General features: G+C 54.1%; 1 protein-coding gene across 2 annotated transcripts in view; it reads left to right on the forward strand.

Annotated features, from left to right (window-relative positions):
- TDRD10 (tudor domain containing 10) overlaps positions 1–16909 on the forward strand; it is a 20737-nt gene continuing 3828 nt past the window's right edge. Inside the window, exons 1-9 of one of the 2 annotated variants that reach the window (XM_081112995.1) lie at positions 1–828; positions 940–968; positions 1270–1346; positions 2180–2238; positions 8621–8691; positions 9752–9908; positions 15362–15404; positions 15911–16001; positions 16758–16905. In XM_081112995.1, the coding sequence (XP_080969121.1) occupies positions 967–968; positions 1270–1346; positions 2180–2238; positions 8621–8691; positions 9752–9908; positions 15362–15404; positions 15911–16001; positions 16758–16905 (648 nt within the window). In that variant the 5' untranslated portion in view covers positions 1–828; positions 940–966. Of the gene's footprint in view, positions 838–939; positions 969–1269; positions 1347–2179; positions 2239–8620; positions 8692–9751; positions 9909–15361; positions 15405–15910; positions 16002–16757; positions 16906–16909 lie in introns of both variants that reach the window. The other variant, XM_081112994.1, reaches the window with a different exon arrangement.

The following is a 16909-nucleotide window of genomic DNA, read 5'->3' on the forward strand; positions in this document are numbered from 1 at the left end:
GATGGCGAACCTATGACACGCGAGTCAGAGGTGACACGCGAACTCATTTTTTTGGTTGATTTTTCTTTGTTAAATGGCACTTAAATATATAAAATAAATATCAAAAATATAAGTCTTTGTTTTATGGTTGCAAATATCAAAACATTTCTATATGTGACACGGCCCCAGAGTTAGGTGAGGGTTTTTCAAAACGCATTGTTCTAAATCCTTTGGAATTGCCTAACTGAGGAGAGCAGTGAAGGTATCTTCTGTTATGTGAATGGGGTGACTTTGGCAAGCCCCTGAGGAAGGGGGCTGGTTGGCAGGGAACCCACCCAGATGATTAGAGGGGTGCAGTTTTCCCTTCGTTCACCCCTCTTTCTGCCCCTCCTCTGAGGAGGGGGAAAAAAGCTGGAGGTTGAACCAGTTGCCAGTGCCCAGGATATAGTCAGTCTTGCCTGTGTAATGAGGCCCATAGGAACCCAAAGGACAGGGTGCGGAGGGCTTCTGGGCTGGTGAGCAAGGGGCGGCTTGGGGAGAGCGGCTGGCCTGGAGGGCCTGCAAGCCCTGCACCCTTTCCCCGTACCTCGCCTTATGCCTCTCTCCCACCTGGCTGCGCAAATCTGTGAGCCGCCCTAGCAAACGGATCGAACCCAAGGAGGAGGTCTCGGGAACCTCCGGTCAGAAGCACAGCTGATAACCATAGCCCGTCGCCTCCGGACGCTCCGGCTCCTTCCAGGCAGACGGTGTTAGCGTTGAGTAGCGGAGGTGGACGCCAGCTGACGTCCGGAGCGTTGCTTGGTGGTGTGGAGACCCCACATTGGAACTGGTGGCTGGAATCCTGCAGAGGTGCTGGGGGTGGGTACGCGGACCCCTGGGGGCGGCCACAGCCCCTCCTGGGTAGCTAAGTGCTGGTGGAGGTCCTGGCACGCCTCTGACCGCGGCTGCTTGGCTTTGCAGGAGATCCTGTTGGGAAGAAGCTGCAGCATGTAAGTCACTTCCTTTTGTGACCAACAAGCTCCTTCCTCAGAGCCTTCCCTTCCTCTCTTCCTGCTCGCGGTGCCGGAGCTCAGGGGTCACCCCCAGCAGTTCTTGCCTGTTGATTAGCAATGACAAAGGTCCCGTGGAGGGCTTCCTGGTTTGGAACCTGAGTCGGGGCGGCGGGGGGGGGGGGGGACCCTCTGTCAGAAAGGGGGTGGGGTGGGGGGCTGGGGCAGGGCCCTGCTGCCGATGCCCAGACTTTTGTTGGCGTTCGGGCCTGGGAGGTGAGACACAGACCTGTTTTGACAGGTTCTGGGGCAGCTGTGACCGACCCGCAGCGGAACCGTCGGGGAAGAAGGGGGTGATGGAGGAGCAGAAGCCTCTCCGTGAGTTAGCCTGGGGGCTCGGTTGGTGCTGGGACCCTCCGTCTGTCCGTGGACCTTATTTCATCTCCTCGGTTTCTGTTCCTGCGTGAACTTGGGGCCCACCTAGATCCTGCCCTTGCTCCCGTCAGCCACCACCTTTCCGTGTACGTGGCTGTACGTCCCCCCGGTGCTGCCGTGGCCCAGGCCCCGTCACTGTTGCGTTTGCTGCTGCTGACTCTGTGCTTCTCTTTAACGCCGACCCTCTTCCATTTCACCCTCCCCTGTCTGCAGAGCGGTCTTTCTAAAACCCAGAGGTGGATGTCACCTCTCTGGTGACAACCTTCTCCTCCTCCCAGCCAGCGGGTTTCCCCATGTGGCCTGGCCTCCTCCCTCACGTTCACCCTCACGCACGAGCTGCGAGCGGTTCCCAACCACATGCAGCTGCCCCCAGGCGCCAGGCCTTTTCCTAGCTCCCGGCCTCTGCACGTGCTGGTCCCTCTGCCCGGATTCCTTTCCACCTCCCCCTGCTTCACGTTAACTCTGAAACGCAACCCCCTGGACCCAGACACTCCATAACATCTCATTGAAAGCACTGGCTTCCAGGGATGCTGGTGACTCCGTCCCCCACAGAGCGAGCCAGCTGCCGCCTTGAAGGCAGTGATGTCCGCGGCCAGCACTTACCCCCGGCCTCTTAGCACTGGCTGCGGTGTAGCCAATCATTGCTCCGAGGGGGAGGGATGCTTGGGGGCGGGGGGGTGTTCACATGGAAGAAAATGTGTCACTGATCACATGCCTCCCCTCCTTTGAACCTTCTCACCTGACACCTGCCGTCTTCATGCTGTTTTCCTTCTTAGGATTCAAGAAGAGGGAGACCGAGGTGTATGTTGGCAACCTTCCTCTGGACATCTCTGAGGTATTCTCCCTTCCGCTGCTTCTCCTTTGCGGGCTCCCCCACGTGACATTAATCGGCCAGCGGCTGAGCGTCACCAGCTTTAACGACATTTTAGAGCGATGAGCGTGCACGCAGTCACAGGTGGGGACTGGGCGGACCACCTCCTCCCCGTTTGCCTTGGACTTTCCCGGTTGTGGCCTCTTGCGCGGTTCGTCCCCACTCCTCCCACGTGAACCGGGGCGGCCGGTCACCCCACTCTGCTCTGGGTGGGCGGAGGGCTGCAGTGAGGCGGCTTGTTTTCAGGGAGGGGCCTCATTAGAGTTCAGGTGCCCGTCCATCGGGCACGGGGAGCAGTCGGGTCTCAGCCAAAACCTGCACCCAGTTCACTTGGGAACGGACCTGTGGAGTCAGTGGCTGTGACACTTAGAATGTTAGCACGAGGATTTTTGAACCCAGGGGTCTCACTGTCTATTTGGGGAGGCTGAGTGAACAAACCTGAAATAATTATAGAATCACACAAGTATTTATTTTTTTATTTATTTTTTTAATATTTTATTGATTTTTTTACAGAGAGGAAGGGAGAGAGATAGAGAGTTAGAAACATCGATGAGAGAGAAACATCAATCAGCCGCCTCCTGCACATCTCCCACTGGGGATGTGCCCGCAACCCAGGTACATGCCCTTGACCGGAATCGAACCTGGGACCCTTCTGTCCGCAGGCCGACGCTCTATCCACTGAGCCAAACCGGTTTCGGCCATCACACAAGTATTTAAAATTTGTAATAAGTACATCTGAAGTTCAGAGGGAAGGAAAATGGAAGTGTAATCTCCTGAATTGAAGTATCCCCTGACCTTTTGGGGGAGCATCTACTGTGTGCAAAATAACGTGCTTGGAGTTGAGCAAGCACACTAGAGACAAAGCCGAGTCTTGACCCTCAGGGAGCTCAGAGGTGGGAGGATGAGAGAAAGCATCTTTGTGGGGCCCCTGCTGCAAGCTAAACATTTTCAGAAGCTCCCTGTTCTCCGTGCCCCCTTGCCAGTCAGTGAAACTCCGTCCTCTCTGCCCAGGCTGTATTTTATTCCTTTCACACCACTTACTATATTTTAATTACCAGGCACGCGCCAGGAAATAGGCTAAATGCTTCATTCGTGTGGTTTTGTTACGTTCGTGTAATAACTCTGGGCGGTGGGTGTTCCTTCACCCTGGAGGTGAGGCTGCCGAGTTCTGTGAGAGGTCCAAGTGCACAGACTAGTGAGGTCAGCCAAGAGCGGAATCCATATCTCGTTGCCCCCAAGTACCAAACCACATAATCGATAAGACATGTAAATAACTCGCCCATAATAAAAGCGGATCTATTATGGGTGTTTTTTTTTTTTTTTAATCTGACAAAGGGAGAAGATGATGATATTGGAACACAGAACGGAGTCATTTCTGTTGACCCAATAAATGAAATCATATTCAATCAGAGGGGTCGGTGGGGGATTCTTGGCACCTGATTCCCCTTCCTCTCCTTGGTGGGCTGGCAGAACCTGCTACCGGACAGCAGCAGGGGACAGGAGCCCCTGCAGGCAGGTCCTGCGGTGGTCGGTGGTCGGGGAGGCAAGGTGCCGAGAGGCAAGGCCTGGTGAAGGCAGCCTTCAAAATAGAAACCCTCTTAATGCTTGAAGGCAGAACTCTCTGAGGATTTCTATCGCTCCTCTCCGAATCACCAGCGCACCCTGTTTTGGAGGAGAGCCTACTTCAAAGCCAGCACCTGGCCTTTGGCCCCCGGCCCTTCCACAGGAAACAGCCAGCCTCTCCCACAGACCTGTGGACACAGCCCAGCCTCCTAGCAAAGACTTCCGCTCACGGAGTCGTATTCTAGAAAGAAAGTCCTAAATGTCCTGTTGAGAACTGTGACTTGACTCTCCTTGCAAATCAACAGATTAGTCTCATGGCTGTTGGTAGAAGATGCAAGTTGTGGGTCAGAGATGCAGGAGGATCTGTTACTCATCACAATTAGTAGCCAGCATCTTTTTTCATTGTATTAACATTTTAAAAAACTGAGATATAAATCACATTCCATTTCAGTGGCTTTTAGTATACGCACAAGGTTGTGCCAACATCTGAATTCAAGAACATTTTCATTTTCTCCCAAATAAATCCCATACCCATTACCCTCCCCTTCCTCCCGGTCCCTGGAAACCATGAATTACTTCCTGTCTCTGTGGAGTTGCCTGTCTGGACATCTCATAGAAGTGAAATCATAAAGCGTGTGGCATGTCGTGTTTTCCTTCACGTAGCATGTTTCCGGGTCCATCCACGTTCTAGCACATCTCAGCACTTCACTCCTTTTTATGACTGAATGATATTTTATTACGTGGATATACCACAGTGTGTTTATCAACTCATCATTCAGTGACATTTGGGTTGTTTCCACTTTTTGGCTGTTATGCATAGTGCTGCTCTGAACATGGGTGTACAAGCTTTTGTGTGAACATATGTTTCATTTCTCTTGGGTATGTATACCTAGGAGTGGCATTACTGGCTCACATGACAGCTCTATGGTTAACTTTTTGAGGACCTACCAAACTGTTTTCCAAAACAGTTGTTCCATTTTATAGTGGCACCAGCAATGCATGAGCATTCCAATTTCTCCACTTTCTCGCCAAAGGTGTCTTTTTTACTATAGCCATCTAGTGGCTGTGAGGTGGTATCTCATTGTGGTTTTGATTTCCTTAAGTTAGTGGTTCTCAACCTTCCTCATGCCGCGACCCCTTTACTACAGTTCCTCATGTTATGGTGACCCCCAACCATAAAATTATTTTCGTTGCTACTTCATAACTGCAATGTTGCTACTGTTATGAATCGTCACGTAAATATCTGATATGCAGGATGTATTTTCATTGTTACAAATTGAACATAATTAAAGCATAGGGATTAATCACAAAAACAGTATGTAATGATATATGTGTTTTCCGATGGTCTTAGGCAACCCCTGTGAAAGGGTCGTTCGACCCCCAAAGGGGTCACGACCCACAGGTTGGCGACCCACAGGTTGAGAACCGCTGCCTTAAGTAATGAGCATCTGCTTAAGTAATGGCCAATATGCTTATTGGCCATTTGTATGTCTTTTGTTACAGTATATTGTTATAATTGTTCTATTATAGTAGTATATGTTAATCTTTTCTAAAAGTATATATTTTTATTGATTTCAGAGAGGGAGAGAGAGAGAGAAACATTAATGATGAGAGAGAATCATTGATCAGCTGCCCCCTGCATGTCTCCTACTGGGAATTGAGCCTGCAACCCAGGCATATGCCCCAGCTGGGAATTGAATTGTGACCTCCTGGTTCCTAGGTAGGCACTCGACCATTCAGCCATGCCAACCGGGCTATATGTTAATCTCTTATTATGCTTAGTTATAGATTAGACTTTATTATAGGTACTAGAGGCCCGGTGCACGAAATTTGTGCACTGGGCGGGGGAGGTTTCCCCAGTCTGGCCTGTGCCCTCTCATAGTGTGGAAGCCCCACGATCGATCTCCCCAAAGAGGTAGGCCCAGCCCACTCACCCAGGGCTCCTCGATGGATTGCTCCAAAGAGGTAGGCTGGAGCGGGGGTCCCGCCTCCGCACTGCACACGCAGCGTCAAGTCCCCGCCCACCCGCGTACCTCACCGCGCACGCAGCCTCCTGGTGATGGGTTGTTACGGCGTGAGGGCATCACGGCGTGGGGGCATCACGGTGTGAGGGCATGATGACCACATAGGCTTTTATCAGTGTAGATGTATGTATAGGAAAAAACAGTATAGTATATAGGGCTTGGTCCTGCCTGCCGTTTCAGCCATCCACTGGGGGTCTTGGAATATACATCCGTGGATAAGGGGGGACAACTACCGTATAAGGGGCAGAAAGTCATAGTTAGGGCATGTCTTCAGATTTCAGGAGTCCCTAATGACAACTGTTAACAGTAACAGCGTTTGCTGATGGGCTGGCCTCACTGAGAGCATTGGTTCAAGTCCCAATGGATGGAAAGATGTTGGCAGGGTTTTGTATTTTGCCTTTGTGTGTGTGTGTGTGGTGGTGGTGGTGGTGGTGGTGGTTTTTCTCTCCTCTCACCCTCAAGCACATTTTCTGAAAAGTAGTTACTTCCTGTATCTGCTCGATACCATTGAACCGTAATGTTTGACCTTGGCTGCACATTAAAACCATCTGGGGAGCTTTTAAAAAATATTGATGCTTTAATCCCAACCCCAAAGAAAAGTAACTGTCCAGCAGAATCTCATTTGCAGGCAGCACTGAGAACCATTGCTAGGGAACAGGGCTTGGCGGACTTTCTCCGCAAAGAGTCAGATAGTAAATATTTTATGCTTTGCAGATCATGTACCTCTGTCGCAAATACTCTACTCTGGGGTAGTAGCCTGAAAGCAGCCTAGACAATAAGTAAACGAACGTGTGTGGCTGTGTTCCAATAAAACTTTATTGAGAAAAAGGTGGTAGGTTGGATTTGGCTTGAGGATGTGGTTTCCTGACACCTGCTATAGAAGATACAAAAATATGAAGTAGTTTCCTACTTTACTTTAATAATGGTAAAACCTAGAAAGAAGACAGCTGAGGTTTTGCAGAGAATGAAAAGAATGTAGGGTTTGAAGTTAGAGTCCCTGGGTTCGAATCCTGACTCTACATTGGCTGTGTAGTCTTAGGGAAGTCACTTAGCCTCTCTGATCCTTATTGTATGCTTCTGAGAATGAGGACAATAATAATGTGTACTTTACAGGGTAATTTTATAGAAATATTTTTTAATTGATTTTTTTACAGAGAGGAGGGGAGAGGAATAGAGTTAGAAACATCGATGAGAGAGAAAGATTGATCAGCTGCCTCCTGCACACCCCCTACTGGGGATGTGCCCGCAACCCAGGTACATACCCTTGACTGGAATCGAACCCGGGACCCTTGAGTCTGCAGGCTGACGCTCTATCCACTGAGCCAAACCGGTCAGGGCATAATTTTAAAGATCAAATGGAATAAGGTGGGTGAAAGTGCCTTATAAACGGAAAATGCTAAGCACATATTGCTTGTCCTGACAAATTGCATGTTGCTCAGCATCTTGTAGATTCATGTGTAATAAACATTAAATATTTAAAAGTAAAAGCAAATTAGAAAATTGGAATTTGAATGTAATATAAACATGAGGACTGAGAAAAATGAGTTATACATAATGTATGTCTAATTTCCTCACCCAGCAAAGTGACTTTAGATGGGTAAAAGCTGCTTTTAAAAGAAGATGGTAGAAATGTCACACATTTTTTCCAAAATAGAATTTCCTAGGTAAAAAATGTTTTTTTCTATTATGGTGTGTGTGCTGGGAGGGAAGCAGGGAGGAGGCTGTGAGGAGAGGTGAACGTAGGAGTCGAGCGGAGGCCTGCAAGCACGCTTCCCGGTGGGCAGTGGGAGACATCGGGACCGTAAAGAAAGCCTTTCGTCCTGGCTGGTGTGCTCAGTGGTTAGAGTGTTGGCCTGTGCACCGTGGATTCCATTCTCAGTCAAGGGCATGTACCTGGGTCACGCGTTTGATCCTGCCCCGTGTGCGGGAGGCAATTATCCATGTGACGCTCTCACATAGATGTTTCTCTCTCCCTCCCTCCCTCCTTCCCACTCCCTCGTGGTGAGGACTAACAAGACAAACAAAAAAGCAAAATTAAAAAAAAAAGAAAGCATTTTTAGCCGGGCAGGAGCCAGACTGCGGGCAGTTAGGAGGGAGCGGGCAGAGAAGACACAGGCGTTAGGAGGAGATGGTGTGGCAGGAAAGAGGAAAAGGAGGGTGTAGCTCAGAAGGCCAGCAGGGCCCTGGAGAGGTCGCTCACAGAAAGGGGGTGGTGTGTGTGTGGAATGAGGGGCCCCAGCTAGCCCAGTGGAAGGAGGAGCCACTGGGAAGGGAGGCAGCCGGAGGGCAGAGGAGGAGGAAGGGCTGAGAGCAGGTGGGGAGAAATGCCCAGAGAGGGGGAAGGTGACCGGAGCCCTGGGCGCAGCGGAGGCCAGGCTACCGTGAGGAAAGGGGGCGGGAGACTTGCAAAGAAGGTGCGTGAGCAGTTTGGGGGGAGGCTGAGCGGGGACAAAGCCCTGCCCGCCCCTGGCCTGCACCTCTCTTACTCAGACGCCACTCTGCCCCGGGGTCTGTTCGCTTGACTGTCTTGTCTGTAGCCCCGCTGGGCCGAGGAGCTTCATTGGGAGGCAGGACCTGTCTTTCTTGCCTCTGTATCTGCATCGCTCAGCACAAACCCGGCACGCAGGGTGCATCAGAGGCTTTCCGTGAAGTATGTGTTCCGGTGGTTACAGATTGGCTGGTTGGGGGTCTGAAACCTGGAGAACCCGTTGTAACGTTTGTCTCTGGGTCTCTCTCTCTTGCAAACCCCGCCTTTGTAGGAGGAAATTCGGTACCTGCTGAAGGACTTCAACCCTCTCCGTGTCCACAGGGTCCAGAGTGGCTACAGATGGTAAGGACTGCACTTCCTGTGTTTTCCTTGGGAAGCGACTCCTTTCCTTTTGGTCCGTTCTGCTGGTGCACGGACATTGCAGACCGGCCGCTGAGCTCCCAGGCCCACACCCACTGGGACTTGGCCCAGTGACATCTGGAAGCCCCCCTGGGCTTGTCTTGCCCACGCAGCCTTGGTCTAGGAGTCCAGAGGCCTGGGTTTATTTTTTGTAACATCCTTGCTCTGTTTCCTGACTTGAGGTAGATGACCAAACCATCCTTAGCCTGGTTGCCCCTGGAAACTGGGCCTGCTCATCTTTCCCCTTTCTTATTTCCAGGGCAGTAAGAGTGCTTTGACCTTTGGGGGGCATAGTAGGAAAGAAACCCCAGCCCTATGCAGCCAGATGGTGTTTAGCGGCAGAGTCAACGCACACACGTCTTCTTTTTTAAAAAAATATGTTTTATTGATTTTTTACAGAGAGGAAGGGAGAGGGGTAGAGAGTTAGAAACATCGATGAGAGAGAAACACCGATCAGCTGCCTCTTGCACACTCCCCACTGGGGATGTGCCCACAACCAAGGTACATGCCCTTGACCGGAATCGAACCCGGGACTCTTCAGTCCACAGGCCGACGCTCCCAGCCGTGGGCAAACTACGGCCCGCGGGCCGGATCCGGCCCGTTTGAAATGAATAAAACTATTGAAAAAAAAGACCGTACCCTTTTATGTAATGATGTTTACTTTGAATTTATATTAGTTCACACAAACACTCCATCCATGCTTTTGTTCCGGCCCTCCGGTCCAGTTTAAGAACCCATTGTGGCCCTTGAGTCAAAAAGTTTGCCCACCCTGCCCTAGCCACTGAGCCAAACTGGTCAGGGCACGCACACATGTCCCCTGATCCCTGCTGCTCAGCCCAGCCCAAGCCTGGGCCTCAGTGACTTGTTTGTGTGTCTGCAGCGCCCCCCTCTGGCTGGAAGGGGAGGAGAGCACCTGTGTTTGGGCTTGGCTGCCTCCTGCAGCTCTGGCCTCTGGCCTCTGGCCTGCGACGCGCTCAGAGCTGCCCTGTGTCCTTCCTCGCAGCTTCGCGTTTGTGGACCTGGGCTCCGTGCAGAGAGTGGCGCTGGCTATCCAGGAGCTGAATGGGAAGCTCTTCCACAGTCGGAAACTGTATGTGAATTCCAGCAGACGCTCTCCCAAGAGGCCGCCTGACGGGGCCCCGAGGCCCCAGGAGCTGCAGGTACTTGTTCCAGGCTCTCCATGCCCTGGGGGCTGGTGCTTCCTCATCAGGGGGCTGTGGATGAAATTAGGGAAACTTTTTGTTGTTGTTGTTGTTGTTGTTAATCCTCCACCTAAGGATATTTTTTTCCCATTGATTTTTAGAGAATGGGAGGGAGCCAGGGAGAGGGAGGGAGAGAGAGAGAGAGAGAAACATCAGTGTGAGAGAGGAGGCCTGGGAATCAAGCCTGAAATGGAGTTACATGCCCTTGACCATAATCGAACCTGAGACCCTTGAGTCTGGGCCGACGCCCTAACCACTGAGCAAACTTTAAAAATAGACACTCTCAATTTGTTGTATGTTTCTGGTCAGTTTCCAGAATCCTGAAATGGTTGTCTTTGTTTTTGTGTTGTGTTTTTAATCCTCCTGTAGGATATATTTTTATGATTTTAGAGAGAAGAAAGGGGAGAGGGAGGGAGGAAGGGAGGAAAAGGAGGAAGAGATAGATAGAAAGAAAGAAAGAAACGCCCTTCCGGTGGCCCTCGCGCGGTTCCCTGGGTAGGGTGAGAGGCCTTCGAAGCCCCTGGCCCCGAGTGACCAGCAGCAGTCGACCCAGAGGCCGCGGGCAGGGAAGCTGCCACTGCTCCCACTGCTCCGGGTGAGGCCTGCACCCCTGCTGAGCAGTGGCCCGAGGGCTTCTCCCTGGTGTGTGTCTGGCAGGGGTGGGGAACCTTGTTTCCGCCAAAGGGCCATTTGGATATTTACCGTGTAACATCATTCTCGGGCCCCACAAAATGATCAGCTCAGAAATCAACCTGCTCTATTCGGCCACACACTTAATGAACTCCTCATGCCTTGGCAGGGCCAGACCGCATGACTTTGCGGGCCTCATGGTGTGTGTGGGGGGCGGGCCCGTGGGTCCACATGGCCAGTCGTTCCCACCCCTAGTGTAGGGGAGCCAGTGGACCCCCACCCACCCCAGGGCTTTCTGGCTACTGACCTTTGTGTGCCCTGTGTCTTCTCTCCCACTGCTCAGACTCGCCGGCATCGTTCTGGAGTCTGCTGCCCCTTAGGACACTTGGCCAGCTGGTAGCAGTGCCCAGAACAAAGTAAAGCGCCCGTTCACAGCTGGTGATTGCTCTGGGCATGAGGGTCCCTGTGCTCGTAGCAGCGATGGAACTTAATTTAAACCGTCCGGTTTGGCAGAGATTGAGATGCTGCCCCGCTCTCTGTCGCTCCCGGGGGGCCACCTTTGTGACACACACACCCTGGCGTCTGAGGCTTGTTTCTGGGCGACATGCTACGGTGGCTGGATGATAATGACATGTTTTCCTCTGAAACTTAATTTCACAAACTGTCAAAAAAGGCTTGTTATGTTTATCTCTGAAATCATTAGGGAGTAATAATTAGACAAGAACGGTTTAACATGTTTACATATTGATGATGATTTTTAGCTTCAAGCCGCCGCTGAGAATTGGTTCTCGGGATTGGTACTCGGGGCTGCCGTAAGAGATTTTAAATAAACAGTCACCTGTGCTTGGCTTGGGGGGCAGGTGTTTGCACGGCCACCTTGTCTCGCTGCAGGCGCACAGGTGGGGCCGAAGGTTTCACATGCAGGTCGGACTGGTCTCCGTGGTTGACGGGGAGTGAGCCGCTGCGGAGGGCTCGCTCTGCAGGCTTCTTGCGAAGGGCGTTGCTGTGCGAACTCAGTCCCAGCAGCCCGTGCTGTTTCTCTCCCGTCCTGCAGATGAGGAGCAAGTCGCTAGCCCACAGTGAAGGGGCCCTGTCAGTTCTGCAACCAGGAGTGGATTGCTCTGGGCGTGAGGGTCCCTGTGCTCGTAGCAACGATGGAACTTAATTTAAGCCGTCCGGTTTGGCAGAGATTGAGGTGCTGCCCCGCTCTCTGTCGCTCCCGGGGCCGCCTTTGTGACACGCGCACCCTGGCGTCTGAGGCTTGTTTCTGGGCGACGTGCACCTGTGACCATATTCTCATCCGGCTCCGGTCTGTTCAGCACCTTCTTCATGTCGCGTCCTGAACCAACACGAGCTCGAGTGCATCTTCACATCCGTGCAGATGTGACTCGTGGAGGAGAAGAGGAGGCCGAGGCTGAGAGAGTTAAAGCTTGCCCCAGGAGTTCATAACTTCTCCTTCCTTCCTTTCTCCCTCTCTCCCGCCCTCCCGCTCTCTTATTCTCCCCTTTCCTCCTCCTCGTATCCCTTCCATTAATCCAGCCATCCACCCCATCCACCCGTTCACCCCACATCTGTTTACCGAGAGCTGAATAGGCGCTGGGGAGCGTGCTAGGCCCCCGGCTACCTCCGTGTAATTGTCAGAAGACAAATGTGATTCTTATTCTCATGATATTTATGCTCCAGTGGGAAGAGACCTACAGTAACCAATAAATAAGAAAATGCCGGCCCTACGCACTAATTGAAATAAGCTGATGTGATGAATGTGAGGGGCCTCACCTCTTTACATGGTTTTTTAGGGGGGGCCTCTTTGTGAGGAAGTGACGTCTCACCTGAGATCTGAATGGACAAATCAGAGCCCATCCTGCAAAGACAGGAAGAACACTTAATTTCAAGCCACAAAACCTGCAAAGGCCCCGGGGTGTGATGCGGCGGGAGGAGGGGCAGTGGGCAGAGAGGAGCCCGTGGGAAGGAGGCTCCTAGCGTGGCATCCTCGAGGAGCCCACGAGGCTGGGTTTTACTTTCAAGCACAATGGGAAGATGCTGGAAGGATTTAATCGGGGGAGTCATGTGAATTGAATTTTTGTTGGTGAAAGATCGTATCTGCTGGGTGGCGACTGGATTCTGGGGCCAGGGTGGCAGCAGGAACTCTGTGGACACTGTTGCTATGGTCCGAGGTGGCAGTAGCTTGTATCCTGGCGGCAGATACACACAGGGAGGAGTCCGTGGGTTCTGGTGTGTTTTGGAAGAAGAGGTGGCTTGGCTTGCTGATGAGTTTGATGTAGGGAAGCCAGGGAGAGAGATGAACTTGGCCTGAGCCACTGGGTAGATATGATGTAATTTGTGAGGTCGAGAGAGCTGGCTTGTGCAGGGTCTGGTTAGACCTGCTGTGTTCGTGTACCTCTTAGTTGTCCGATGGAGTAGACATCTCTATATTTGAGTTGAATTCCAGAGAGCGATTAAGGCTGGAGGTCTGATTTTGTGTTAGTCTGTTGATTCCCAAAACCACAGAACTGGAGAGGACCTTGGAGAGAAGGTAGATGGAAGAGAGGATCAATTCCTGGGCTTGGCCGGCATTGACTGGGTCGGCTCCTTCAGGGGCCAGCCAGTCAGCCTGGCCAGCGTGGCTCAGTGGTTGAGCGTTGACCTATAAGCCAGGAGGTCACAGTTCGAGTCCCAGTCAGGGCACATGCCTGGGTTGTGGGCTTGATCCCCAGTGCGGGGCGTGCAGGAGGCAGCCAGTCAATGATTCTCTCTCATCATTGATGCTTCTATCCCTCTCCCCCTCTCCCTTCCTCTCTGAAACCAATTAAAATATATTAGAGGGCCAGCCAGTGAAAGATAAGGAAGACCGACGTGTGCAATGTCAAGGAAGGCCAGGGGAGCAGTGTTTCTAGAAAGGGGGGGGGAGGGGTGGAATACTGCCCGTGAGCTCAGCGCGGAGAACATGAGGATGCAGCAGCTCGCAGGTCATGCTGACCCTGTGCGAGCGGTTTCAAGGCGGCCTCATTGGACTGTGCTGCAGGGAAGTGTCAGGTGGGGAAGCAGACAGGAGACAGCCCTGCCAGCGACGGAGCAGGGGAAGCTGGCAGCTAGAGGGGAGTGCGGTCAAGCCAGGGTCTCAAACATGGGTAACGGGGCACGTTCCTGGTGGAAGGCGTCCACAGGAGAGGGAGAGCCATGGGGGAGGAAGAGGGCACGCCCCCAGGGCTGCTGTCCTTGAGAAGGCGAGAGGGTTCGAGACCCAGAGTGTTAGGGCAGGTAGCTGGTGGCCACAGTGTGAGGCCCAGAGCGTTAGGGCAGGTACCTGGTGGCCACAGTGTGAGGCCCAGAGCGTTAGGGCAGGTAGCTGGTGGCCACAGTGTGAGGCCCAGAGCGTTAGGGCAGGTAGCTGGTGGCCACAGTGCGAGGCCCAGAGCGTTAGGGCAGGTACCTGGTGGCCACAGTGCGGGACCCAGAGCGTTAGGGCAGGTACCTGGTGGCCACAGTGCGAGGCCCAGAGCGTTAGGGCAGGTACCTGGTGGCCACAGTGTGAGGCCCAGAGCGTTAGGGCAGGTACCTGGTGGCCACAGTGCGAGGCCCAGAGCGTTAGGGCAGGTACCTGGTGGCCACAGTGCGAGGCCCAGAGCGTTAGGGCAGGTACCTGGTGGCCACAGTGCGAGGCCCAGAGCGTTAGGGCAGGTACCTGGTGGCCACAGTGCGAGGCCCAGAGCGTTAGGGCAGGTACCTGGTGGCCACAGTGCGGGACCCAGAGCGTTAGGGCAGGTAGCTGGTGGCCACAGTGCGAGGCCCAGAGCGTTAGGGCAGGTAGCTGGTGGCCACAGTGCGAGGCCCAGAGCGTTAGGGCAGGTACCTGGTGGCCACAGTGCGAGGCCCAGAGCGTTAGGGCAGGTACCTGGTGGCCACAGTGCGAGGCCCAGAGCGTTAGGGCAGGTACCTGGTGGCCACAGTGCGAGGCCCAGAGTGTTAGGGCAGGTAGCTGGTGGCCACAGTGCGAGACCCAGAGTGTTAGGGCAGGTACCTGGTGGCCGGGCACCAGGAGGGATGGCGGAGAGGGCGGGCTAGGGGCTTGCATGGAGAAAGGAGGGGATCTCCCGTCCCACTGCTTCCAGTTTTCACCTGGTAAAGAGGCAGGTTCGTCGGTGGGGTGGGGAGTGGGGTGGGTCTGAAGAGGCGTGAAGTCGTCCGTTTGGCGAAGCGGAAAGGAAGCTTACGAGGGGCTCAGGTGGGACTGTAGCGTGTGTCCAGGAGAGAATGGGCCACAGCGGTCAGTGGCCAGAGCAGGGGAGCAGCAGGGCGGGCAGAGACATGGCTCTAAGCAGGGGTGCGTGTTTTCCAGGCGAGGACAGTGGAGAGGGGAGCCAGCGTGGGTTGGGGGCTGCAAGGCTGTAGGGAGGCGCAGGGCACCCAGACCTTTCTGTCTCCACGGAACCCGGCTTCCAGTGTAACCATTCCCACCTCTTCTCCGCCCCCCCCGCCCCCAGAAGAAGGTCCAGCAGGGACCCCCCCAGGCTCCGCGTCTGGCCTTTGGGACTGTGAGTCCTGCGGGAGCCCCCCTGCAGCCGCCTGCCCCCCGTCCCCTGTTTCTGAGCGTCTTCTCCTGGTTGGCTCAGGGTCCAAGCGAGAAAGAGCGTGAGTGGGTGGGTGGGTGTCAGACTCAGCGGGCGCCGGCGGCAGTGCAGGGACTGTGACACTTTGCCTCCAAGTCCATTTGGAGCGACTCAACGTACAGATCGATAGAGTAACGGCTGCCGCGCCTGAGCCGTGCTGTGTCTCCTCCCTAGGTGTCGCAGAGGCCTTCCCGGCGAGGATTTGCCGAAATCGCTGGTGAGATCCTGTGTCCCCAGGACGTGTCTTCGCAACGCCTGACTCAGTTCTCCCAGCCCCCCTTTCAGCTCTGCCCCCCGTGGGCCTCTCCGTGGGGGAAATACCCTGTTTATTCCTCCGGGATGCTCTCCTGATTAATGACTGTCAGGCAGCACACCCTCCCCACCCAGCTGAAGATATAGGGCAGCGGTTCTCAACCTGTGGGTCGCGAGCAATGACAACACATCCTGCGTATCAGATATTTACATGACGATTGATAACAGTAGCAACATGACAGTTATGAAGTAGCAACGAAAATAATTTTATGGTTGGGGGTCACAACATGAGGAACTGTATTAAAGGGTCACGGGGCATTGGGAAGGTTGAGAACTGCTGGACTAGAGGCTGAGGCGTGGAAGGACGCGGCCGAGTGGCCCATCCTGTCCTACCTCTGAGGGTGGGGCCAGGGCGTCTTGGGGGGCAGGGGCAGCTCTGGTGCCTCCAAGACTCAGTCTCCTGCTCTCCAGCTTATCTCCAGCTCACCCCCAAAGCTCCCAGTGACCCCCGAGAGACAGCGAGGCCGAGGACGCCCTTATTTGCAGTCCCCATGGAAATGAGGTCAGTGGAGGGGCGCAGGGCCCACCAGAGCAAGCGGGCGCCTGCACACAGCATTCCGTCCCTAGAGGGTGGTAGGGGTGGTCCCCGTGCGGGAGTTAAGTTCTCAGGAGCTCCGGCACCAGACCCACAGGGACCTACGAAAATCTGTGTCCGTTTTGGGACAGTGAAGGCCTGTGACTGTCCCCCACCCCGGGTCCCATGAGGCCATCATGCCCACCACATCGTCTGCTTTAACAGTGGACGCCATTCGTAGTGTCAGAGATGCCGGGATCATCTCGAGCGGGAACATGCTGTAGGACGAGTGGTTTGTGTGTTTTTCCACGGCAGCAGGTCTGCCTTGCTGGCCACACGGGTGCCTTCGGGATGGAGTTAGTGGGTGGGAGGCGGGAGTTGGGCATGAAGTAGACACAGGAGGAGCGATTTGGGGATTGAAAACGTGTCCTGGGTTTTGGACAGTCCACCCCTTGCTTCAGGTCGTCTGCCCAGTGAGGGCCGACCTGTCTGTGGGAGCCTGGGTGTGTGTTTGTTTTCCTCCAGGACCCGCCCCTTCCCAATCTCCCCCTTCCCCCCTCCCTCCCCCTCCCCCCTCCCCCTGCCCTGGTGCTGCCTTCCTTCTGCGTTCTGCGTTCACCCCTCCCTGGAGGGGCGGACCTGACCCAGGGTGGCCCTCCTGCCTGGCCCTGCCCCGCATCCTCCAGGACCAGGTTGGTCACCTTGTTCACTCGCTCACCCCGTGTCCCACGGCTCTTCCCCCAGAGGCTCCTTCCTGGTGCCGCTCCTGAGGGAATGCTTCCGCGACCTGGGCTGGCTGGCCACCGTCTGCCACACGGGCGGGGACGTGGGGCTGCTGGTGACCAGCATTGTCCCTCGGACCCCGTTCTTCTGGGCCATGCACGTCACGGAGGTAT

Source organism: Myotis nattereri, assembly GCF_964212035.1.
Source record: "Myotis nattereri genome assembly, chromosome: 18".
NCBI classification, from domain to species: Eukaryota; Metazoa; Chordata; class Mammalia; order Chiroptera; family Vespertilionidae; genus Myotis; species Myotis nattereri.